This window comes from Pseudopodoces humilis, chromosome 2, assembly GCF_049639895.1.
Source record: "Pseudopodoces humilis isolate 2021_Gansu_Grassland_sample_001 chromosome 2, ASM4963989v1, whole genome shotgun sequence".
Taxonomy (NCBI): Eukaryota; Metazoa; Chordata; class Aves; order Passeriformes; family Paridae; genus Pseudopodoces; species Pseudopodoces humilis.
The window spans coordinates 30,421,819-30,446,600 of NC_142201.1; the positions used below are offsets into that span (position 1 = coordinate 30,421,819).

General features: G+C 42.7%; 2 protein-coding genes across 7 annotated transcripts; both read left to right on the top strand.

Moving 5' to 3' along the window:
- Positions 1–1,568: 1,568 nt before the first annotated feature.
- On the top strand, positions 1,569–12,121 carry TXNDC9 (thioredoxin domain containing 9). 4 transcript variants are annotated; one of them, XM_088051321.1, is made up of 6 exons: positions 1,701–1,837; positions 3,361–3,577; positions 5,414–5,532; positions 7,421–7,675; positions 9,912–10,049; positions 12,022–12,121. In XM_088051321.1, exons 2-5 carry the CDS (start codon positions 3,389–3,391, stop codon positions 10,027–10,029), a joined length of 681 nt encoding a protein of 226 aa, XP_087907447.1. In that variant the 5' UTR covers positions 1,701–1,837; positions 3,361–3,388; the 3' UTR covers positions 10,030–10,049; positions 12,022–12,121. The 4 variants fall into 4 exon arrangements, with proteins under 4 accessions (XP_005516588.1, XP_087907447.1, XP_014104350.1 ...); XM_005516531.3 differs by lacking the exon at positions 12,022–12,121 and having other exon boundaries at positions 1,569–1,707; positions 9,912–11,225; XM_014248875.2 differs by lacking the exon at positions 12,022–12,121 and having other exon boundaries at positions 9,912–11,225.
- A 6,352-nt stretch (positions 12,122–18,473) lies between these two features.
- On the top strand, positions 18,474–24,279 carry LOC102102728 (lysozyme g-like). Of its 3 annotated transcripts, XM_088051323.1 has the most exons (6): positions 18,474–18,611; positions 19,823–19,897; positions 20,721–20,816; positions 21,881–22,077; positions 22,317–22,452; positions 23,209–24,279. In XM_088051323.1, exons 2-6 carry the CDS (start codon positions 19,855–19,857, stop codon positions 23,337–23,339), a joined length of 603 nt encoding a protein of 200 aa, XP_087907449.1. In that variant the 5' UTR covers positions 18,474–18,611; positions 19,823–19,854; the 3' UTR covers positions 23,340–24,279. The 3 variants fall into 3 exon arrangements, with proteins under 3 accessions (XP_087907449.1, XP_014104359.1, XP_014104357.1); XM_014248884.2 differs by lacking the exons at positions 18,474–18,611; positions 19,823–19,897 and adding an exon at positions 19,924–20,465; XM_014248882.2 differs by lacking the exons at positions 18,474–18,611; positions 19,823–19,897 and having other exon boundaries at positions 20,609–20,816.
- Positions 24,280–24,782: the final 503 nt, after the last annotated feature.

Below are 24,782 nucleotides of genomic sequence, written 5' to 3' on the forward strand. Positions count from 1 at the left end.
TACAGTGACCAGGAAGTAATTTTGCTGCGGGACGTGCACAGGACACCGCCCCGAGCCCTTCACGGGGCTCCGCTACTCCATCCCCAGCACCTCCCCGGCTACCATGTAGGCGAAGTGTAACCAGAACCGTACCACCCTGGGGTGACTGGCCTTTTCCTAACCGGGGCGCCTAGGAGGCAGCACTGGGTCTACGGCAATGACCTAATGGAGCTTCAGGAACGGGAGACATTCAAAGTACGGCAATTCTTTGACTTTCCCGGATTTTCTCAGTGCACAAAGCTTTCACTCCCCCTGCCCTCCAAGGAGCCCAGCGAGCACGGACGGAGCTGCCCTCTCTCACAGGAAAGCCCGCGTCCTGCTGCTGCGGGGCAGGAGGAGGTGGTCGAGGTTCAGAGAGACAGTAAAGCAAGGCAGCAAGCACCGGAGCGGAGGGACTCCCAGGTGCGACCTCACCTTCTTGTGGCCACCTTCCTCCGGAACAAACCAAGATGGAGCAGAAATCACAATGTTCACAAGCGGCACAGACATCATTTTATGTATTTATTTAATAGGTTTAAAAGGAGCTGCACGTGTTCCGTTGTTGTCATCACAAGGCCCACTGTTCTCTACACCTTTCAGCCTCAGGATCACCACCTCCATACGGTTTCGCTCCCTAGCACGCTGACTTCTTACTTCCCTCTGCCTTTATACAGCTGTAGCTCCTTATCAGTCTTTCCCACCCAAGCCCAGCTGACTGCAGATAAGACCGAGTTTATCTTCCCACCACGCCTTCTCCGCGAGAGCACTTCGATACCGGGAAGCCAGATTTCCAAGAAATAAGAAAGCAGAACACGTGTGTTGGATTTTGTTTGGTTTTTACTTTTTTTGTTTGTTTGTTTGTTCCTTTTGCTTGCTTTAAAAATAAACAAAAAACAACAACATGCTTTAATATCCCATTACTTATATCAGCGGATCTTCCACCGCACTTAAGAGGAAGAAGCAAAGAGACAGCGAGCCGCAGCTGCTGCATCACAGCCCGGTTCTCGGCGAGCCCGCCGGAGCTGCACGGCTCCCGAAGCGTGACTTACCTCACGCCATCGCTCCGGGACCCGGCCCCGCCGCTCCCGACCGCCACACCCCCGCCGGGGCCGGCCTCGGCCTCACGCCCAGCCCCGAGCAGGAATCTCCCAAAGAGCAGCGGAGGCGGCGGGGGCTGCCACTATCCCCTCCGCAGCCGCCAGAGCCGCCTACGAGACGGGAAACAGACCTGGAAGCAGAGGGCGTGTTCTGCCCCGCTCCTCTCGGCCGAGCCCCGCCCCTCGCAGGCACGGCGCGATAGGAAACCGCGGCGCTCCAGCAGGCGGGTGCTGGCGGAGGCGGGGACGGCTCGGGGCGGAGCTGCGACGGCGAAGTGGGTGGGGCGGCCGCCTGAGGCGGGCTCCTAGTCCGCGGCTCCCTCCCGCAGGTGCGGCCTACACACGCACGCACGCACGGACGCACGCACGCACGCACGCACCCGGCACGGGGCGCGCGCGCCCGCGGGCCCGCAGCCAGTCAGCGCGCCGGGGGTAGTTCCGCGGGTGCGCGCGCGGCCTCCCGCGGGGACGCGCGCCCGCTTTCCCGGCCAATCATCGCGCCTGGGGGGCGTTCCACGCGCGCGCGGTCCGCCCCGCGCTGACTCTCGCGATAGCGGCGGAGGGGCGCGGCCGGCGCGTGAGGAAGCGGAGGGTGAGCGGCGGGTGCCGGGGCCGGCTCGGGGTTGGGGTTGCGGCTGCGGCCGCGGGCGGCGCCACCAGCAGCCCCGCGCCGGGACAAGGGCGGGCGGTGCGGCGCCCCTGGAAAGCCCGTCTTGAGCCGGGTGGGTGGGTTGTCTGTGGCGTTGTGTGTAGCGACTCCGCGGAGGGAGGCGCGCGGCGCCTGCGCAGTGTTTCCCCCGTGTACCGCCTCCCTCGTCCGGGACCCCGGCGCCCCTTCTCGGCCGAACGCGTCCCCGCCGGTGGTGCCGAGGCTCCCGGCTGTGTAGAAAAAGCTTCTTGGCCCGCGGGGTTTGGCGACTTGGGAGCCGGGAGACTGCTGGGCAGCTCGGATTGCAGTTGGGACTGGCGGGGGTTGGTCCTGTTTTCCTGTTTGTTCGGAGGACGAGCCTCCCCTTGCCCCAGCTGAGCAGGGTCTCTCTGTGGCCTGGGGGACCTGGTGGTCTCTGATCCTCGCCGGCAAGGTTCATGTTCCCTCTGGAAACTCAAGGAAGGGGGAGGGCAAACAGACTGTGGTTAGCAGCTTTGGGAAGAGGGAGTGTGGCGGTGACACGTGTGGCAGCGGGCTGGGCACTGCTGGTGCTGCGGTACGCATCGACTGCAGCCGTCATCTGGGTACTTTTCCCGTCGTCACTTAAAATGTTTCTCTTGCCTGCGTATGCAAGGTGTTGACAGAGCCAGTGCCGCTGGCAGTTCGCCTGCTTTGAAATACGGCCAAGAGAGTACCCTGGAACCCAAATTCAGTACGTCAGATCCGTGGTCAGAAGGTTGAGAGTCTGAGTAGGGTGACTGTGCATTGTCACTGTTTCAAAACTCTCAGTCACTGCACTGAAAATTTTCTGCAGTGTAAGTTTATTGGGGGGAGCAGTCGATTGTGTTGTCACAACTCTTCATGCACTCTCTTTAGTGTTTTGTGTCTTTCTATGTGTTTGGGCAGGGAGAACTTTACAGAAAATTATTTTGTCTGTATTTCTTCACACAGCAATTAGGTAGTGGCTTTTAAATCCTCTTGCTGGCTGCCATAGGGTGCTGTTTGCAATAACAATTTCCTGGAACTAATTAAAACAGCGTATTGGCCTAGAGTATTTGCAGTTGAGCACCTTGTCTTTCTTGTAGCTGAGGAGTGTTAATTCAGATTTAAATATGTTAATGTGTCTGAGGGACTTGAAGTAATTGCATTTAAACTGCTGCCACAAACTTACATACTGAGTCTTGCTTAGACTTATTCTGAGACATACATCCTCCCAGCAGCTTGAAGCTTTCCAGCTGAATCTTTTTGTTTCAGAATATTTGTTAAAGTAGGTACATCTGGCTCAAGATGAGCATCCTTTTGGAACTGGTGAATTTTTCTTCTTTATATTAACAAGCAGTTTTAGGTTCCTGTGTGCTTTCAGTAGCTGCCTTTGGGGCTGAAGTAATAGGACTTGACTTGTATCTTTACCATCTATATTCACCATGAAAGTATTTTCCAAAGTGGGTTGCAGCAAAGAACTACCTGCTAACTACTCCTGTCTTCAAATAGCAGAGCACTTTGTTTTTCTGTAGTGTGAACTGTAAGCAAAGAGAGATCAGAGTTTTAATTAAGTGTTTGTGTAAATGTTAACTCCTTGTATCACTGTTTCCACAGCTCTGAAGAGACCACTTTCCAGCTAAAGATGGCTGCTGATACCTCTGTTGATATCCTTCAAAAAGTTCTGGAGAATGAAATACTTCAGACCACCAAGGTTGTGGAAGAACATCTGGATGCTGAAATACAGAAGCTGGACCAAATGGATGAAGATGAATTGGAACGCCTTAAACAGAGGAGGCTTGAGGCACTAAAAAAGAGCCAGCAGCAGAAACAAGTAATTTCTGTAGTACAGACTCTTCATATGTAGAGACTAGTAACAGACTTTTTGAAAACCCTTGGGAAATTGTATATGTGAACTGTTCTGGGGTTGTCTGGTTGGTTTTGTGGATTTTTCCCTCTTTCTCTCCTTTCTATGCTTATTAATTTAAAATTATCCAGGCAAGTAAGTGTCTGTCCATGTGTGCGTGCTTTGTGTTTTAACAGGAGGAGAGAAGCACCTCTGTGATTGTTACAATAAGGGTAGGATAACAAGTCTCATACAGAGATTTGAGTGTGTCCTTGTTCACTGAACATTGCTATTTGGAAACACAAGTCTTTTGGGCAACCTAGCCATAAGGCTTTAGGCTCCTTTTGAAGTGTCTTTCTTCTGAAGTTTCTGGATTGTTACTAGAAATTGATTGTGGTGTAGGGAAAGTGACTTGGCTGAAAGGAGATGCCTGGCTGTGATGAAGTCCTTAAAAGCTGATGCCAGACTTGGAAATTGAAAATGTCATGGCATGGCTGGGATGCTGGGGGACAGGCAGCACCAGTAGCTTTGGCTCTGTAAACACGGAAGTGGAGAAAGTGGCACACTATTTGCTTGTCTTCAGAAGTTGAATTTATATTTGATTCTAGTGTTTTCCTTTTTCAGAAGTCATAACTTTATTCACATGTCCTTGGATGTGAATATGTGATAGATCTCATGCAAAAAGATTTTCATGTCATTTGGTCTTAAGTCACTGTTCTCACACACTTTCAAATGCAAATGTGAAGTAGGATACTGCTCAGTAAAAGGAGTTTGCTGTCACACTATTTTGGAATAAATTTGTGGAGAGGGAAATTAATGCATAATCACTGTTGAGGGATAAGTGAGTTCTTGATTTGCAGCATGATGACTTCTTCATATGCTCATACTTCCATGAATTTTTAATGTATACAGTATTCAGGAGATTCTTTGTTCTATCTTAATTTAGCTTACAGGATATCTTTGGTTTGCTTGGAAACCTTTTGTTTTTTCTTTCACCTTCGTAAGACAAAACTGTAAGATTAAGAACAGTGATTTATCTATATTTTTTTCCCCCATTCAGAATATTTTTTGTCAAATTTTGTCATACTGCACTACTTCTAATAATTTGGATTAGTCTGTTTAAATACACTGCAATTAACTTTTAATAGTGTGGAGGCTGTTTTTTTCTTAAGAAGGAGGATTTTTTTCTTAAGTGTGTTTGTCAAAAATGTGGAGGATTAGCTTTTTGGAAACTGTATTTGCACACTTAATCAGACAGTTTTTGAAGTTACCTCTAAATTTTAGCTTTGGCATTTTATTTCTCCATTGATGTTATGACTAATGGTGCACATGTGTTTTCTGAACGATTTTTTGTGAACCTGGTTCATGTTAAGATCCCATCAGTGTATATTTGATAGGTAAACATCATCTATTGCACTTGTGTTAGTAGGCTTTTTTTCTCACTGATTTTTTTCATAGAGTAAAAAATTAAAATAAATGTATTTGACTAAGTTTAAGATGAGTTTTTTGAGTGTACAAAAACATTTTCAAATGCTAAGAGTTTTTGTTGAATTCTTTGAACTAGTCTTGTCTTAACTGAGAGGCTGCATTGCAGAATTTTGTGTAGCTCTGTATAAGATTTGTATTTCCAAATAAGCTAAGTGGCCTTATCTGTGTATTTTCAAAATAAAACGAAAGGGGAAGAAGTAATTTGTTTCTCCACTACTGCATGAAGTGAGTTTTCACTGCAGGTCCCCTTTTCCATTTTCTAAAAGCTGTAGAGTTTGCACAATAGATAGACTAACAACCTCCGTACTAATTATTTGCTTTTATGTTTTCCAAAAGGAGTGGCTTTCAAAAGGACATGGAGAATACAGAGAAATCCCAAGCGAGAGAGACTTTTTCCAGGAAGTCAAAGAAAGTAAAAATGTGGTTTGCCATTTCTATAGAGATACAACGTTCAGGTATAGTAAATAAGCTGTGCTGAAGAAACCTTTTGTTTAAAGATGTCTACAAAAACAGATGTGTTTTTTTTTTTCTTTTAAATCCCACTCATGAACAGGCATTTTTAGAAGGATTCATGTTGTTTCATTATAAATCTCAGTCACTTTTCAAGACATTTGCTTTTTTAAAATGTATTTTTTCACTACAGTTGATCTGAACATGATTTGACAACAATTAATACTCTTCTATATGGATAGTTGATTAGAACATAGATGTATAACCTCTTTGGCAGTATTTGAGAGGCTGCTGTGTTTCATTATTGATTTAGTTTGAGACAGCCAGGTCTGTAAATGTAGACCATACAAGAGCAGCATTTCAAAAAGACAGCTCTATTCCATCTATTATTCTAGAAAGAGTTATTCTCTTTAACAGAAAAAAAAATATAACCAAAATCTTGTCTAGGCATCTTGAGAATTTAACCTTTTACTTTGGAATGGAAGGATCAGTTGCAGCTGCTTTCCCTTTGTGCCTGTGCTTTTGTGATTCTGTTTTTAGAGTATGAGACACCTAGATCTGAGAATATGTGCTGACTCAGAATAGGAACGCAAACTAAGATGTCCCACTTCCTTGGGAGAATTTCAGAAGTTCCGGGTTGTAAGCTGTTCATCACTGTGTCTCTCTCAATCAATGTGTTCTGTCACAACACAGCTACAAAGTAGGGTAGTTTATTGAAGGAGGAGCCAGCCAGTTGTCCTGGTTTTGGTTCTTTTTGGTTTTTTTCCCCCCCGAAGATGTTATGTTCTCCCTAGCTTATAGAAGCAGCCTCCATGTGAGAAATTGAAAGAGGTCAGTGGGGATTTTGCAGTGAGGTATCTGTGTCCTACATTTCCCAAGTGTTTAAAGCAGTTCTTTTTGGCTAGCTTTTACTCAAGAGTGAAAGGCTGTCACTGCAAATATAGTAGTAGCTTAGGGTAGGTTTGGGTTCTTGTTTCCTGAATCAGTGAGGTCTGTAGGCTCAGACAGGAAAGAAGGAACTTTGAGAAAGTGTTTTTTAACGTGTGTCATGCTGACAAACAGGTTGAAGCTCTTGTGTTTGGTTTACCAACCACTGTATCAAGCTGCTTTCATCTTTGTCAGTCCAGCTTTTTGATCTGTTCAGCTCTCCTCTTGAGTTTAAGGACAGTCACATCACAGAGTTCATGCAGTTCTTGCCAAACCACTTAAAGACAACCCAGAAAGCTGAGATTGCAGGTGACAAGTCACAAATCTCTGTGATCAGACAAGTATTTTGAGCAGTTCACATCACTGTCCCATAGCTGAGAAACAGTAACTGTATGCTCACTCCTATTTCATGCCAATAGAGAAGCAGAGTATTTTTGCCTTTAGCACTACTGTGCAAAGCAGTCTATGCAAATTGCTTTTTTTTTTTCCCCACTTACCCTGAGTTGCTGTATCTCAGCTGTGAAGGTAGTGACTGCAAAAATCCAAAACACTGTAACCCATTGAGAGTACTTCTCTGAAGAAATCTTCTGTAGAGAAATTTTTCCAGTTGAGAGGCAGTGATGCTAGAGCTGGAACAAGAGAAAGAAATGTCATCAGTAAGTGCAGGCCTCAAGAAATGAGAGCAAGGCTTCCAGGTGTATGGAAAGTAATTAGGAAGAAATTAGAGAAAGGGATGGTATAATTGTACAGCAGAGGTGCTCCAGGCTGTTCCACTATTTGTCATTAAATCCAGCTCCCTCTGAAACATAGTTTATCTTGAAACTAAATTCTCAATTACAAAGGTCACATGTAAGTATTAACATGAGAGAATTAGCTCTTTATTGCTCCTTTTAAACTTTCTCTCAAACGCATATTCTTCAGCTTATTCATTTTAACACTATATATTTCGGGTTAATTTTTCCACAGGTGCCAAATAATGGACAAACATTTGACTGTATTGGCAAAAAAGCACATTGAGACAAAATTCTTGAAATTAAATGCTGAAAAATCTCCTTTCTTGTGCGAGAGACTGCGCATCAAAGTAATTCCCACTCTAGCACTAATAAAAGATGGAAAAACACAAGACTACATTGTGGGCTTTACTGACCTTGGTAATACTGATGACTTCACTACAGAAACCTTAGAATGGAGATTAGGCTGTGCAGACGTAATTAATTACAGGTAATTAAGTGTTTTGTGATTGTTTTCAGATAAAATACAAAGAGAATGAGCTTGCAGATGGGAGAATCTGAAAGGTTGTAACTTCAATGTGTTGTACACTATAAAAGACATATAAGAGTTTAATCTAGTTAATTAATCTGTGTGCTTCATCAAGGGAAAGAAGAGAATCTCTCTGGCAAAGTATTGAGACATTGTAATGAGCATTGAGTTGTTGTTTTTGTAGAGTAATAAAAATAAACCCAGTTCTTGTCACAAGGTGTATAGAGTCGCAGTGATGCTCTGAAATGGCTTCAGAATCGTGCATCTAATGTAACTCTATAGCATCTATAGATGCTTCATGTCACAGTTGCAATGCAGTGAAGTCTGAGCATTTTTAATCCACTTCAGAGAAAACTCAGCAAGTCTTCCTTAAACTGCATCAGAGTCAGTATTACATACATTAATATACTTTATTCTTCAACAGTGCTGAAAATGGAAAATAATTTGAATAAGTGTAATTAATAAAGTGTAAGTGTAATAAGTGAATAAGTGTAAATAAATTAAGTAACAGTAAAATATAATCATTATAAATACCTTGCTAAAGAGTACAGAACAGAAGGCAGTAGACCATATCTGCCACCACAATAGGGCTAGCTTTACAGAAGAATTATTTACCAAAATTCTGCTTTCCTTTCCAATGTGGCTCAAACGTCATCTCTCTTTTTAGGTTAATTTTGCTATATTGTTTTGAATGTCTTTAGTGCTTTTGTAATTTTAAATTTCATTATCTGAATTTATTTAAATGTCTAATGAGCTAAAACTTTGGCAAATATTGTATCTTAAAGCTAAAGAAACTAGTACTCAATTTGGCTTAGTAACAGTTGAACTTTAGATGAAATGACTGAAATTTATAATTTTAAAACAACTAATTTTTTCCAGTTTAGTAAAAAAGCAAATATGCAGAGACAGCTTGAATGCATATTCTAGACAGCAACAGCCTTTTATGGGAAAAATCCTTCACTGGAGTTGTATCAAGCACCGCTGAATTTGCTAAACATTGATGCATTGGCTTATAGCAAAATTTTACTTCTACTTGACTCTCCTAGTACTGTGTATGGAGTGGGGGAATTTTGTTCTTCCTTCATTTTGGCAGACCCTGGCTTTGCAATGAGAGCCACATTTGCACACTGCTCTGAAAATAGTCTCTCTGGAGTTCCTGAAAATAGGCCTCTTCAGAGCTTAGAAATAGTTCTTTTCCTTCAACATGTGGGATAGCAGATGGTAAAAGGGTATTCTTTATTTTAAGGGAAAAACTCTTCAGGTCAGATTATTTGCCCAAAATCAGTATTCAAGTGGTATGTTGATGTATGTAATGAAACTGTGATCAGTGAACTGTATATTGAGGATTAATATCAGCAAAATAGCATTAACATTTTGTAAAGAACTACAATTTTCTAAATACACCTTTACAGCTAATTCCAGAATGTTGTAATTGTTGTAATTACTCACTCACTGAGTGATTGGATGTGCTGACACTTGGATGCAAACCCCTCACAGGTCGTGTGAACAAAAGCAGGGCACACCCTTTATTGAGCAGCCAGAGGGGATTCCCCTTCTTTCGCAGCCCTGCTGGAAGAGAAGCAGGTGCTCCAGCTTCATGTGAAAACCTGCTATTCCTAACAGGGAACACGGGTCCATTCCCATGGACACACATGCTGGTGAGAGAGCCCCTGCAGCATCATGGGGGCACTCTGAGGTTTGAGAGTGCCATAGTCCTGTAGATGTGCAGCTCTGTAGGGAAAATGCTCTGTCTGGCCTAGGCAGAGATAGCACTTCTGGCAAACCCCAGTTCTGGCTACAAAGTCCCCATGAGCAACATTTTAGCTTCTTTTGTACTGGTAGCTCCTCACCAGTTTTGAAAAGTCTCTCTGTAATTCCCTGGTTACGGTTTCATCTGACAAATGGTTGTCTTTAGCATGATCAGTATCCAGGAAAAGCCTTTTCAGACAGTTTTTCTCTACAGCTCCACTCACAGTGCTGTTTACTTTCACACTGCTGTCTTAACTCCAGTTATCTAGGCCATTTTGACCAGGATGTGCTATGCTAGCAACACCACAGTGCTGCTTAGGGTGGCTGTAGCAAATAGGCATTGTGTTCTCTTAGAATGTGTTTTTCTGGAGAAACAGGTCATTAGAGATGATGCTTACTGTCTGTATGAATATGGCTTTAATCAACTTGTCTTACCCTTTTTCTGTAGTGGAAACTTGATGGACCCACCTTTTCAAAGTCAAAAGAAATATGGAACAAGCTTTACAAAGGTGGACAAGAAGACCATCAGAGGAAAGATATATGATTCAGATTCTGATGATGACTAGAAGAGCCACTAAATATATTTGTAAATCATCTTTTGTTTATGCGTGGTACATTTCTAAGAATGTTTTTTATAAAGCTTACTGCTTTTCATTACATCTGCACATAATTCTCATTTTTCTATACAGTTTTATACAACTGAGTCATAGCAGAGAAAAGCTTAAGTATTTTTTTTTCCTCTTTTAGAAGTCATTTGTAATTAGAAAATCCTAGTCCTTTTAACTAAGCAACATGGCAAATGATGAACTTAAGCCCTTTGTCTTAAGTATAAGTTTATGAAATGTTTTGAAATAACTTAGAAACAGCTGTATGAAGTCAGACCGAAGGTCCCTCTGGCCCAGGATCCGGTCTCAGTGGCTGAAACGAGATGCACAAGGAAGAATGGAGACAGGGTGACCGGATAGCAATGCTTCCCCACAACCTACTTTAAGCAATCTGTAGCTTGGGGAATGCCCTATCTGGGAGCATTTGCTGCTTAAAATAATGGAGAAAAAAATCTCTTTAAATCCTTATAGTATCCAGGCATCCACATCATGTGACAAGGAGGCCATAGTTTAACTGGGCTGTGTGAGGAACTACTTCCTATTGTTTTCATAAAATCTGATGGGGGTTTTTTTCTGTTTTTCTTTATTAAAGGAGGTAACAGACACTTCTTAAAAAAATTGTTCTCCATCAGTTCCTCTTCCAGTTGTCTTTTAAAATTTATTATTGCTTACATTGTCAGTAAAGCACCACAAAATTATTAGTAAAGAAATTGTGCATTTTAACAAATAATTGCTTATCTTATGGTGCCATATCATGCCATTGAATAAATTAACTGCATTGCACTATAAGTTGTAAAAACACTCATAACTTCTGTGAATTCTGAAATAGATGGCCAAGAGAAATGCCCTTTTACCATCTATGAATGCTGCATGTCAGAGCTGATACAGCAGGTAATAGCAGCAAGCATATTGAAAACAGCCTTGTTCACGGTTTTGTATCATTCTGTGGTTGTGAATGTGTGGATTTTATAGCAGATGCTTTGTACAAGAGAGTAGAATAGAGAAAAGTATTTGGGAGAAACCTTGATTGTTAAGTTTAGATATAGTGCTGCATACTGTGTGCTGTTCTTCAGTAATGGACAGAATTTTTAAGAGAGATCTTCCTTGGACACAATGTAAAATTTCTGGCTAGGTGAATAGTTGATGAGTTTTCTTTTCATTTAAAAAAAAAAATGTTTGCTTTGTGCTGAAGGACCCTTTTGAGGTGGTACTTTGAATCCAGTTGGTCCAAAAAGCAGTGAAGTGGGTGTAGCCAGTCTTGCTGCCTTGTGGTAGAGAACACTTGTGATTGGGCCAGCCCAGCAATATATCTCTTTAAGTTTAAAAAATTATATTTTATTTCTGTTCATGTACATTGAAATAAAATTATTTTAATTCTAATGTTGACTACTGCATCCTTTCAAAGAAGGAGATCTAGGTGCTGTGGTTTAATTTCTCTATTAATAAAGTCCATCAGAAAGTTTGTATGAGCCCTTTCTAGATTTCTGATAGGGAATATACTGTTCTGTCTTAACATACAAGATCACTTTGAGAACACAATCAGCTTAAGATGTACACAGCTGCCTGTTGATCTGTGAAAAGCATAAAGGAGGCTTGCTTCACGTTTAATCCCCTTTTTAATGCACAAACTCTTTAAATGCATTAGAAAGTGCTGCTTTTTTTCTTCTCCATCCAGTTGCATGAAATTCAGGAACCAATGTTCCAACAGTATTTTAACAAATGTCTTAGCAGGACTCATCACTGAGCCCTAATTGTGTTGAATAAGCTGTGGAAATATTACCTCTAATGTAGTTGCATGCTGTGTGGAAACACGTGGGCTTGTCAGGATTCCAGCACAGTGCGTTGTTGGAGGTTACTCAGTTCCACACGTGAATAGCCTCGTTACAAACAGTGCAAATCCTACTTGGAGTCTGTGGTTTCATGTCACTTTAAGCTGATGCTTTTTTTTTCTAGGTTAATCTTCATCCTTCCTGGGACCTCTTCCTTCATCGGGCTTGTTACATGACCACACATACCCTTGTGCTGATACAAGGAGTTTGCAGGAATGTGTGGCTTGGGTAGAATCAGACTCACAAGTGGGCTGGGTTCGCAAGGCACCCTAGAGATCATCTAGTTCCAGCCCCCCTGCCATGGACGTGGCTAACAAGGGAAGTTTTTACTTGTAGTTGTTCGTACTATAAGCTTATATTTATTTTGAAGTAGCAATCTCATAGATTTGCTCCTTCAAATCTTTAATTTCATGTCTGCTTTCTACATAGTCTGTCTTGAATTAACATTAAAATTGTTACTGAACAGTCCTCTTGGTTACACCTCCATCCTGGATATTACTTTGAGATGAACAATTCAAACCCAAAAATTTTGTTTTTGCTGAAACCTAGAAGTTCTTTTAAAAATGGGAAATTAATCTAGTTTGAGGGGTAAGAAAGTAATTAATCTTCTGGGGTAGAGTTTAATGATTTTGCTGTGCAGGTTAAATTAATGAATTGTCCATGATCATAAGACCTGGGACAGCAAGCTAGAAGTGTCACAATACAGAGAACACCAGCTTAAATAAATGTCAGCTGTACAGACTTGAAAAGCAGAAAGAAAGATTAACTTTGTCAACAGCAGTCTAGTGGCCGTATGGCTGACAGATAAGATGATGATGATTCGCAATATCCAGAAGGAATACAGGTTTTATGTGATTAATTGCTTACAGCAGATGGATGAGGTATGCGAGGACATGACTGACTAAGGTTCCTGAGCTTAGACCAATCACAAAATGGTCTGGTATGTGTCAGCCATGAAGGGTTATTAGACAACAAAGAGATGAGAAATATTCAGGTATAGCTTTGGAAGTGATGGGGCTAATGCCTGAACTCAGCATATAACTTTAATAATGATCAGTGCTTAAGTCTGTGCCTGATGCTTGGTATGAAATAATAAAAAAAAAAACATGAAGGCAATAATAATAACCAAACAGGATCTCAGTTGTTCAGCTCTTGATACTGAATTATGAGGCCTTCACTAGACAGTCCTTGATCAGTGATTGGTCCTGGGTTTTCCTGTATTTCTACTCAAGAAAGCTATCCTGAAGAGAAAGTGCTGAGTTGAGCTTTGGCATCTGAAAGTGTGAAGAAGTTTGGTCCCAGAAAGAGGCAGGATGAGAAACAAATTCTGGAGAGGGCAACAACTGAGTAGCTGCTTTCAGACCCCATTAGTAGGCTGGATTACCTGCAAGTGTCACAAGGGTGGAGGGAGGCAAATTCAAAACATGAATCGGAAGGTGAGAGTACTTGATGTTACAGTAGACTGCTTGATAACTCTTCTGAGGGGTACGTTGTTCCTGAGCCATGTTTAAAGGATAACTAGAGATGGGTTCCACACATTTGACACAAAAAAGGTCTGCTCTGATCTTTTATTCTTGTATCATTCTTGGGAGCCTTCAGCATTCAGCCACTCTAATATGATTGTGGTGATCCAAGGCATTGCAGTCTGCCAGATGCTCCTTGTTCCCTGTCCCTCTGCAGAGCACCATCTGTAGGATATGCTACAGGAGGGAACTTACTCTCATACCTTCTTCATCAATTTAAGGTAACACATCAAACTGGCTAAAACAATACAACAGACCCCAGAGATTCACCCAAAAATACCTTGTTCAAATTTGGTTAATTAATTTTAAGTGCATGTACTCTGAGAGATATTGGGTGCTTGTTGGTGGAAATGAAGTAGTTAGGAAGTTACATTTAGAAAGCTCATAAGGTGCATATTCTAAAGCTACTTTTTTGTTTTTTGATTAATTGTTACAGCCATGGCTTGAGCTGCCTAAAGTAAGCCAACACTGATCTAGTAGTCACATAGCTGTGTCAGCTCAGTGTTGAATCTGTGTTAATATAATTTGCATTTTGGAACACAGCCTGTTCAACCATCACCCACCTGGTGGTATGACTTCAACATGTGACTTATAGAAAAGGTTTAAAAATTAACTTACTTTCTTCACAAACCATGCAATCTCCGGTAACAATTGGCTTTTCTCAAGATGCCATTGTATGAAAATCAGGTGATTGTAATATACAGAACAACATTAATTAGCTTCCTAATCTACTTCCTCCTTGCTAATTATTTCTTTTGTTAGTCCACTGCCCTAGAAGAAAGCCTGGAATTGTTTCCTGTTTGTTTTCTAGAATTTAACAGTCCTCAATTCTTTGTATCATTAATTCAAGGCACACAGAAATACCCTTAATAGTTATCCTCAAAACAGAGAATGGTTTGGGTTGGAAGGGACCTTAAACATCATTTAGTTTCAAACCCAGTGGGCAGGGACATCTTCCATTAAATCAGGTTGCTCAAAGCCCTGTCCATTGTGGCCTTCAACATTTCCAGGGACGGGGCACCCACAATTTCTTTAGGCAACCTGTTTCAGCCTCTCACACAAAGATTTTCTTCCTTGTATCAAATCCAAACCTACCCTCTGTCCCTTTGAAGCCATTCCCCCTAATCCGATAGTGATAGTGTACATGCCCTTGTACAAAGTGCCTCCACGACTCTCTTGTTTGGCCCCATAGGTAGTGGAATGTGCTATAAGGTCTCCCCAGAGTATTTCCTTTTCCAGGCTGAACAATCCTAATTTTCTCAGCTTGTCTTTATAGGAGAGGCACATCAGCCCTCTGATCACTTGATCAGAGTGACCCTCCTGTGGACTTGCTCCAGCAGTTGCACATTCTTCTTGCTTTGGGAGCCCAGAGCTGAATGTGTTAATCGGGGTGGGATTTTATGAAAGTGTAGTGGAGGGGCAGAATCCCCTCCCTCAGCCTGCTGGCCACAACTGACTTTGGTGCAGCCCAGACACAGCTGCTTTTCTGGTCTGTGACTGCACATGGCTAGGTCACATTTGGCTTCTTGTCAACCAACACCCCCCAAGTCCTTCTCAGGGCTGATCTCAACCCATTCATCCCTCTGCCTGCATTTGTGCTTGGGATTGCCCCGACCCATGTGCAGGACCCTATCCTGGCTCAAACTATGAATTACTTGCTTTGAGTGTGTCCTTGGAGTTTTCCTTCCTAATTTGCCCTAAACTAGGACAGAGTGATAGATCTGTCTTTAAGATGGAATGGGAACAAGCTCTCATAGAATCCAATCCAGTGACCTTTTTGCTAGGACACCTTTCCTACAGTAAAATTAAAAACCTAATTTTAGAGAATAGAAGGAAAGTACTTGTTTTCCTACCTCACAAACACTTCTGGCCTTAGATATTTTATGTGAAGGCCAGAGAGATGCAGAGTGGGATGTTACTTCAATGCTCATCTGCATTCTTCAGAAAGGCAAGACAAAGGAAGAGATTGGGACCCTCAGCATTTGTTCACTTCTGAATACAGTGAAAACTGAAAGCTTCATGTATTACGAGTTTGAAGACTTTTGAAGATGTGTAGATGTGCTTAGGGACGTGGTTTAGTGGTGGAATTGGCAGTGTTGGGTTAATGGTTGGACTCAATGATCTTAGAAGTGTTTTCCAACCTAAATGATTCTGTGATTACTTCCAGGTACAACAGATGTAAAAAACAATGGAAATTTCATTATTAAACTGGGTGTGTCCCTTTAAAAGCTGGGAAGGACAACCATAGAGGATTTGTCTGAGATGATGCTACACATGCATCTTTAACTGGTCAGTTAGTGGTAGGTATCCAACCTACGTCAGCAATGATGGGCAGCTTCCCTATAAAGCAGTTACAAAGTCTGAGAATGCCTGATGTTACCTATAATTACATCTGAGACAAAAGGAACAACCTGAGAAATTCATCTGCCTGTCGATGTTATGAAACAAGTTGAAACTCACAATGGAGACAATAATTAATTCCAAGTAATTTTAGATGGTGTTCTCGCCACCCAGTGACACGTGATGCTAAAACCTGCAACCTGAAGAAGAATAACATGTGCAGTATGTAGTGCTTTTCAAAATTGTGCTCCATTTTGATCACTTCTCCATTAAGCGGAATGAAAAAACTTCCCTCATGAGGGATGAGGGGGAAAAATATAAAGTGAAAATCTGTGAGTAGGAAAGAACTGTTGGTACTGAACCTTGGTGTGCTTTAGATCTCAGGAGTGGTCCCTTCTAATTTATGTAAGACAAAGAAAATGCTCTTGTGTCAGGTAACATTTTTTGTCCACTCTGCTCTCCCTTTACCTGAATGTAATCAACAGTGTCACTGACAGATCACAGAGAAAGCATGTCTGTGGTCACCAACTGCAGCTTAATGCCCTAACGCTAACCAGGATGCCCTAACGCTAACCAGGAACTCTTCCTGCTTCTTAAATTTAAGAAGATGCAGATACTATTTGATAAGTGAACTCCTCTTTCCTTGACTTTCCATCACCTCCCTCCCAGTCACACGCTGTGCTGACCAAATCCAGCACAAGGAGAATGGGTACTGACACTGTACTCCTAATGTAATTTTCCAAATTAAATCTATGATAAAAATTAAAAAGATGTGCTGTACTAGAGATAGATTCAGACCACTGTCATGAAGTGGCCCACCTACACTCAGTGCTCTGCACTTAAAGCCCCACAAAGACCTTTGAGCAGAAGATGGTGTTTTCTAACATCATGCAGTTCTCGTTAGATGGTGGTGGTGCCTTGGACAAATACACTGGCTGAGAGCCCTGCTCCTTTCGGGGTATATGAGCATGTTTCCATAGAGGGTGGTTGCTTTTGGTTCTTACTCTAAAAGGCAGGTGGAAAAATTTGTGTGGATAAAGAGGTTTTGACTGAGAAAAAGTCCCTAACACTGCAGAAAAAGTATCCTCTTAATTGTTAATTCCACTTACAGTGGAATTTGTGTGAATACAAGGAATCTGTCCCAGGGACCTAAGAGTTTATAACAGCACAGATAAAAAAAACTTTGTTCTTAAAACATAATATTATTCACTACTCAATGAGTACATTAGGAGTATTGCAATGCAGAATAGGCATTAAGAATTCATGTGACTACTGTAAAATGTAGAAAAATGTAATTACATGGTAACAAAGAGAAAAATATGTAGCAAAGACAAACAGTATTTAAATTCAAAACTTTATCTTAAGAACGGTCAGCAAGTGGACAACACATTAATATGTTAATACTAAATTTTCATAATCTATTTAAGAGAATACATCTCTTTCCTGTTTGTCCTTTTTCCAAATTGTCCTGTTCTGTAGAGGATAAATGAATGTATCTACTGGGTTTGCTGCCATCAAGCTGTGCACTATGAGCTTTTCCCAGATCATTTCTGGTTTTCCTTCCCTCCAGCATTTTATCAGTTGCTATGCCCTTTGAAAGGATTAAAGCACACTATACTGTTTCTATTTTCTAAGTGTTAAACCATGACAACACCACAAAGATGTGCACCTTACACTATATCAGACCTTACCTTCTGCTGTTCGAAATGTTAAACCCCAGAAAAAGGATTACATGATAGTCTAGTCTGAGATACCATAATGAGATATCAGGTTTGTACGTGAAGAATGATTGCCTAGCATTGTTGTAATCATTGGGAAGGTTTCAGTAGGAGTTTAATATTTAAGACCCACCTTAATCCTTACAAACCTCCTGTAACAATGCCTGGCTTTGAACATATTAATTAGTATCTGGCCAAAACAGTATTTCCTACCTGCCACATCAGTCCCAAAAGAGCAATGGGAGTAAGATGGATTTGTGATGCATTAAAGAATGAAGAGAAAGCTACCAGAAAAAAATCTTGGCCTTCCTAACCTCCATGCATGCTGGGCAGAGTTTAGGGAAGAGAAAAATGTGGCAAATAGAAGAACAGAATTGAAGGGTACTGGCCTCCCAAACTGTCTTTCCTCCTCCAAGTGTCTCAGATGTTTCAGATATGTGAAAAGTGTCTTGGCTGCAAAGTGCAAGTCTTCCAGAGCTCCTCTGTGTTTCCCCACTAACTTTCCCCACTGTTTATTTCTCCTAATTTCTGCTGCAACCTCCTGCCTCTCCATGTCTTAAACTCAGACCCTGTCTCTGCTTGCCTCTGCCTCTGCTCTGGAAGTGTCCATCCTGAATTAGATTTGTTGTAAGCAATGAAGCAGTGGGATGATTTTCCTTAATTGTCCTTGTTAAAATTCATATGGAAGTATGATACCTAAAAGCTTGCCTATCTGAAATCATTGAGGAAACAAGACAAAAACAATCCTTCCAGAGATATGTCCAGGTGCAAAGCAGAAGAGGACTACAACAGGGATCTGATTTTTTGCCTGGCCTCTGCCACTGATTCACTTCAATAATTTCTGCAAGTCTTTTACTGTGCATCAATGTCCTTATTGATGGAGTAAAACCAGTGTTTATTTCCTTTCACAGAGTTGTCCCGAGTCTGACTAACCACCACTTGTGCAAATCTTTGGATGAAAGAAATCATTGGAGTTCTAAGCTCTTAATATATATTAGTTATTGTACTTTAAAACAGTCATCTCACTAGGTAGGAATTAACATTCCAAAGCCCATAGGGTGGATACCTTTTCCTACATATATATATAAAAGTCATCAAGTGACCTGCCTCAGAGGAAGGACAACTGAATACAGGTGAGTCTGAATTCACTCATGGAATATTTATTTATAACAAGAAGCCTTGATTTGTTTTGATTTAGCATTTTGCCAATATTGTGATTGCTATGCTGTTTCTATATAACTGAGGTTTTTGTGATGGGAGTGAAAAAAAAAATTCCTGCATGTGGAAAAAGCTAAATCCTGTAGCTTTCAATAAGGACCCAGATGGATTTTCCATTGGATTCATAGGTGTTGGGTCAAGCTGTATAGATCTGGGCTTGTGAATACTTAGCTTTAGTGTTAGAGCTCAAATGGAGCTACCTAGTGTTCCTTGATCTGTTCATGGGCATTCCTGCCCTGAATAAGCTCAGTCAGGACAAGGGAATCTTTCCAATTATACTGATGGATTATTTGTGTTTCTACATCCATATGATCTGGTTTGCAGATGTAGAAATGCAGCCTAGAGAAATGGCCACATGCTATTAAAACTGATAGTGTATTTTCAAGTGTTAACAGGATTAGTGTTAATTGCCTACAAGACTCATGGTGTGTTTTGTGTTTGAACTCTACTTGGGAAAAAACCCAAAACATTTCTAAGCCATAAAAGCTGCTCAGTGTAAATGAGCATCAGTAAGGCAAATACAGTCAATTTTTTTTGCATTTGATAGCTATCATCTGATGATATTTTGGAATTGTATTAATAGGCACAACACATGCATTTATTAATAAAGTGGTTATCTGCCAATATCACACAGGGAAGTATTATTTCACCAAATAAATCTTGGAGTTGCCTTGCATGCTCTTAGCAGAGTATTAAGGGTCATAGTTCTTGATTTTTGAAAACAAGATTTCCAAAAGCTAAGGAAAAATCCTTTTTGAACAGAGAGGCAGGGGTTGTGTGCACTTTATAGCACATTAGACTTCAAACACCTAAAAAATTAAAGCAAAGCTAGTGGACCTGATCATCATAAAGGCACACTATGGGCCTTCAGGAGGGGCCATGTGAGCAAGCAGTGACAACTGACAGGGGCTAAAAAGGCCCCTGCTAGTCCAGGCTGCCAACAGGGACCTCCCTGACCCCAGTCCTCCCAAGGGGAGAAAGTACCTCTGTTGCCCAAACCCTCTTCAGCTAATGCCATCTCTGTCTGGTGCCTCAGGGTGGAAGCTTTTGGCATGCCAACTTTGCTAGAGTGCTGTTGAAAATCAGTAGTAATTTCTTCATGTTTTGCAAACCACTGTGTTTCCAGGTCTCCCGGGACAGCTGAGGAGAGCCATCACCATGATCCCCACACTGCTGTTGCTGGGTCTTTCAGCTCTTGTTGGTGAGACAGGTTTGGGTTGCTGTCAAAAGCACACTGGGAATTGTTTGCAGAAGGGTCTTGGAGAGGGAGTGTGCAGTCAGGCCTGAGGCTCCCTTCCTGCATGGCTCTGAAAGATCCTGTGTGGCTGAAGGTCCTCAGCTGCTCTATGAGGCTGCTTGCTGCCCACACGTGTCTTTTAAACCAGCTCATCTGGAGGACGGGACTGAAACCAAGGGAGTCACAGACATGTCTCCTCTTGGCTTTCCCAGCTTACCTTATCCAATCTCCCTGCCTTCTCAGAAATGCTCTCCCAAAAGTGGCAATCTGTTTGATGGAGGCTATTTGTTCTTCAGTTACCAAGGAAAGGGGGTAATTTTCTGAGACCGAGGCAAGCATTCTCCTGAATGAATTCCTCACCAAGTTATCGAGGGACACAGGAGACAATCCCAGCTAGGGTGCTCAGCTACCACCAGCCATCATCTCAGTGGTTCCAAGCACTGGGGGACATTGAGTGGGAACAGCCCTCTAAAATAAATGCAGAGGCTCTGCTTCTCCTCTCCCACACCAGCCTTTAGACCTAATGGAGCAGGTGCATATTCATCTAAATGGTCATTAGAACCCTTTGCTTCAATATTCAGTTAGAAAAGAACCAATTTCTGCTCTCTACCTTTCTTTGATAACATTACCGATGGAGAGCGGTGGCAACCATACAAGCAGGGCCACCACAAGGGGATGTGGATTGCAGGTCTAGACTCTCTCATGCTTGACTTGTATGCACGTGCAGGACTTGAACAAAACTGCTCTGAGATCTTATGTGCTCAAACACCTTCATTTAATATTTCAGCTCCCTCTGTGAGTTCCAGTTGCTATGGCGATATAAGAGCTGTACAAGTCCCCATGGTCTCCTGTACACGAGATCCTGCAAGATCCTCTGATTGTGGTATGTATCATTCATTGCTTGATTTGTCAACTTGTTTGTACCTGGCAGAGATATGCCTTACCTTCTGTTATTACCAAATTAAATGTGGTGCAGCTATTCAATCAGCCAAAAGGGAGAAAACGACACTTCCTCTCCCAAAATAGCTGGTGAAGCCTCCAGACCAGACGGGAAGTGGAAGGACAAATTTCCATAGTCAGGATCTTTGGACTCAAAGCAAAGGGAAATAGTTTCAACCCTTTTTAATTTAAAACAGCTTCTTCATCAGCCAGGATTTTAGCATCAGCCTCCTCACAAAGCCTCAGGGCTTGTCTGCTCCAAGGGTACCAAGGGTATCCAAGATACACAGAGCCAGGTCCTGAGTGCTAGCAAGACAGCTGAGCTGGCCAGTGCTGACCTGCCAGTAAGGTAAAGTCCCAGGTGTCTACCAGAATCTACCTCTGGTTGATTAATTTTTGGTAACTCCTTCACATTTCTCTCTTTCTTGCCTGCTGTTACTGCTTGGTGTCACCACGCAGCTGACTATGTCACATTGATTCTGATGATTATCATCATGCTGATATCTCCAGGGATTTTGCCATGTTCCTCAGATGTAGGCTCTTCCAAAGCAGACACCTTACTGTGGGTGTTCAAGCATAGATCTGAATCTGCTTGCTTGTTTCCAAACTGCTCCAAGTTTGCTTTAAAAAAGCTCCCCCTCTCTAGCAATAGAATATAGCTGTTACTGCAGTGTGGCCAGTCTGTAGTAACACACCCCCCAATTTTTTCAAATCCATTTTGAAACTTCACTTTTCTCACTCCAGAGGTGCAGAAGAAGAAGACGACCATGCATTCCACCCCCTAAGAATCCTCCCTGTTCCCCTGGTCATCCTTGGGTAGTGGAATAGCAGCTCCCAGGCCATGGTTTGAGCCAACAGAGCTGTGCTTGTTCCTCAAACTCCACTGCCCAACCTGATGGAGATGCAATTTCTTAAATACTTGAGTTACTCCTTTGACACACCTGCTCAAGGGAGAGGCAAGGGGTTTGGACAGGGGTGTGTGTAAGTCTGCCTTTTCCTACGCTGCAGGATATGCCATGATACAAAGGACTGCAGAGCCAGACCTCGTACGCCTGAGGAGATACGAGATCCCAATTAAGAGAGTAGCCAGAAATCTGTGCTTGGACCCAGCGCTCATCGGTGCCATCATGTCCCAGGACAGCCGTGTCGGCCTGCTCCTGGACAACGGCTGGGACCAGGGACGGCAGAAGTACGGCCTGATGCAGGTACTCCAGGGTGATAAGCATGAGCAACAGCACAGTAATGTAGTCCATACCCCAGGGCTTTATCTTAGCAAATGACTGTTCCATGTTTGAAAGAGCACTTTATTGCAATCCCTCTGCATCAAAGGCTGTGCTTAGGTGTTGTCCTGAATAAGGTCACTTCAATGAGTCAGAGCCTAGGAGTGCAATGAAGAGAGAGTGGCATTCAGAGGGAAATCCATTTTCTTGCTTGTCTTTCCTAGATCAGCAGGCAACTGCAACCTTATGCAGTGTGGGATAGTGAAGAACACATAAATCAAGGCTCAAATATGCTGGCTCTTTCCCTTAATGAAGTACGGGCAAGACATCCTACCTGGACTTGGGACCGGCAGCTGAGAGGTATGGAATGGGCTTTGTACTAGGAAGGGACAGACTGACTGATGGACTGATGGGTGCTTGTTGGTGGCACTTTTAAGGGAAAAACAGCATCACTCTAGAAGATTTTACAGCATCTCTTACCAAAAAAAAAAAAAAAACCAAACACAAAAAAAACCCCCATAAAAACCTACAAAAAATCCCAAACAAACAAAAGAAACCCTCAAAGCCCTGAAATAACAACGAGAACAGAGTTTTCTAGTTTAACAGAAGCAGAACCAGACCAGCAGACTGGCAATGAGAAATGGCTGTTAGGTGGATAAATAAGATAGAAAGCAACTAAACAAAAGTCACTGGAGAATGCAGAAACTGAAGCATCACAACACAACAGGATTATTGTGGCAACTTGTTAAGTTGCATCCAGGAAGACTGAGATCAAGGTTTCCTTGTAGTCCATGCTATCTGTGTGCTGGTTTGTTCACCCTAGGCTATTTCTTACTCTCCCTTCCTTTCCCTGCTACTGCCCCTCCTTTGCCCTGATTACACCCTTTTCTGGTAACAGCTTTCCATTTCCACCTGCATTTGGAGAGAGTCATGGGCTCCTTCACTATAGCAATAAAGATTTTACAAAATCAGTCACTTTTCAATAATAATGCACAACTGGGACATTGTCAGGCAATTCTTGTTTGGTGAGATGCATGGCATTTTTTGCTACAAATTTTTGCTCTTAAATCTCTATTTCTTACAAGCACATAACAATTCCTTCTTAACTCTTTCCAGGGGGTATCTGCACCTACCATGCAAGAATGGGCAACCTCCCTGTCTACGAGGCAGACCCATGCAGCAGAGACTACAGCTATGCCAACAATGTGATTAGGCGAGCCCAGTACTTTAAGAGACATGGGTTCTAGGTCGTAAACCCACCGAGCCTCCCCTCTGCAGACTGGCCCAGCAGTGATAGTAGTACCCAGAGCAGTTCCTCAGTCTCCTGGCAGGACTGATGCTGGTGGCATTACCAATGCCACCTTGCTGGCTCCAGCAAATCCCAGCCCCCGGCTTGCTGATGGGCAAGATCAGCACTGCCTTCCAGGAGACCCCCTAGGGATGAGATCCCACAAGCTCGGGGCCTTTGAAAGGCAGATGGGGACAGACCAGTTCAATGTTTAAATTATGAGTGAGGAAGGTGACTCTTCCCATTCAGAGCTGCACCTCAGGGCGGTTTGTGCATCTCCCAGACATGGAGACAAACAGCTCTCCCTGGGCATCAGCTGTGCTCTCCCCATCTGCGTCCACCTCCTTCCCTCTCCATGGCCAATGCAGGGGATGAACACCCTGTTTTCCTTCCCTTGGTGCTGCTGGCTAAGGAGCAATGAAGAGACTTCTCGGTGAGCCTTTGGTCTCCGCAGTAGCAGTTTTCCTGTAGCCAGCCTTGAGGGAGACAATATTAAAACATGCTTTGGTTGGTCTCCTGAGTCCACGGCCATGATGCAACTGTGGAGCTCATCAGGGCATCTATATGGAAAATACTGCAAGTGCCACAGCAGGCAAAATGCCTTTCTGTCAGAGAGCAGCCCTTGGAGCAGGAGTTAGCCCCATGCATACCCATGCCGGGAGCTGTATCACAGCAATAGTTTTGGTAAAAACCCCCACAACCTTTCCTGCCTTAGCTTTGGCACATTTATGCTGAGTTTCCTCCAAATTTAAAAGCATTTCAACATCTGTCCCTCTGCCAGAATTCCCAGTTAGTAAAAGAAGTGAATGAGCTCTGGTCTGTTTGAAAGTGGATGGGTCTCTCGGTGCCAATTTATTAATTAGAGAACAAAAATGAGAATAAAATAGAAATAAAGATAAGTGTTAAATCCCAACATTTATTTTTTTCAGTTTCATGGGGCTTGGTGGGTAGCAATCTACTTGAGTAAATAACCCCTTTGAGTACTCTTGGAAGGGGTCTAAAACTCAGTTTGAGAACAGGGAGTGAATAATGGTGCTGCAGACTGGATAGGTCAGAAGAGCTAGGCCTGAGCCTGCCTGCTGACCCAAACTTGTGAACATGGTAATAGGAATATTCACATTTCAAATTACCATTTTGGAGGTGTCAGGGTACTTTTCTTCCAGCTGCCACCATTGCTGATGCAGAAGTGATGTGCCTGGCAGTCCTTGCTGGCAGCAAGGGGCAGTGCTGTGCGTGTGCCTGGGCTGCTAGGCAGGGTCAACACGGGCAGCATGAGAGCTGAATTGCAGACAGCTTTTGCAAGCAGAGCAATTTTAATGCTGCTCCCCTTGTCTTTCCAATCACTCATCTGCTTACCATCATAGCAAGAACAGCATAATTAGCATATGTTACAAGCAAACTA

Bases quoted from the DNA above. Each gene is read 5' to 3' on its own strand.
- LOC102102728 (XM_014248882.2), top strand. From the start codon at position 20,609: ATGTGGATTGCAGGTCTAGACTCTCTCATGCTTGACTTGTATGCACGT. The intron at 22,078-22,316 runs GTACTCCAGGGT...TGTCTTTCCTAG, and splicing joins AGAAGTACGGCCTGATGCAG to ATCAGCAGGCAACTGCAACC. The intron at 22,453-23,208 runs GTATGGAATGGG...AACTCTTTCCAG, and splicing joins TTGGGACCGGCAGCTGAGAG to GGGGTATCTGCACCTACCAT.
- TXNDC9 (XM_005516531.3), top strand. From the start codon at position 3,389: ATGGCTGCTGATACCTCTGTTGATATCCTTCAAAAAGTTCTGGAGAAT. The intron at 3,578-5,413 runs GTAATTTCTGTA...GTTTTCCAAAAG, and splicing joins AGAGCCAGCAGCAGAAACAA to GAGTGGCTTTCAAAAGGACA. The intron at 7,676-9,911 runs GTAATTAAGTGT...CTTTTTCTGTAG, and splicing joins GCAGACGTAATTAATTACAG to TGGAAACTTGATGGACCCAC.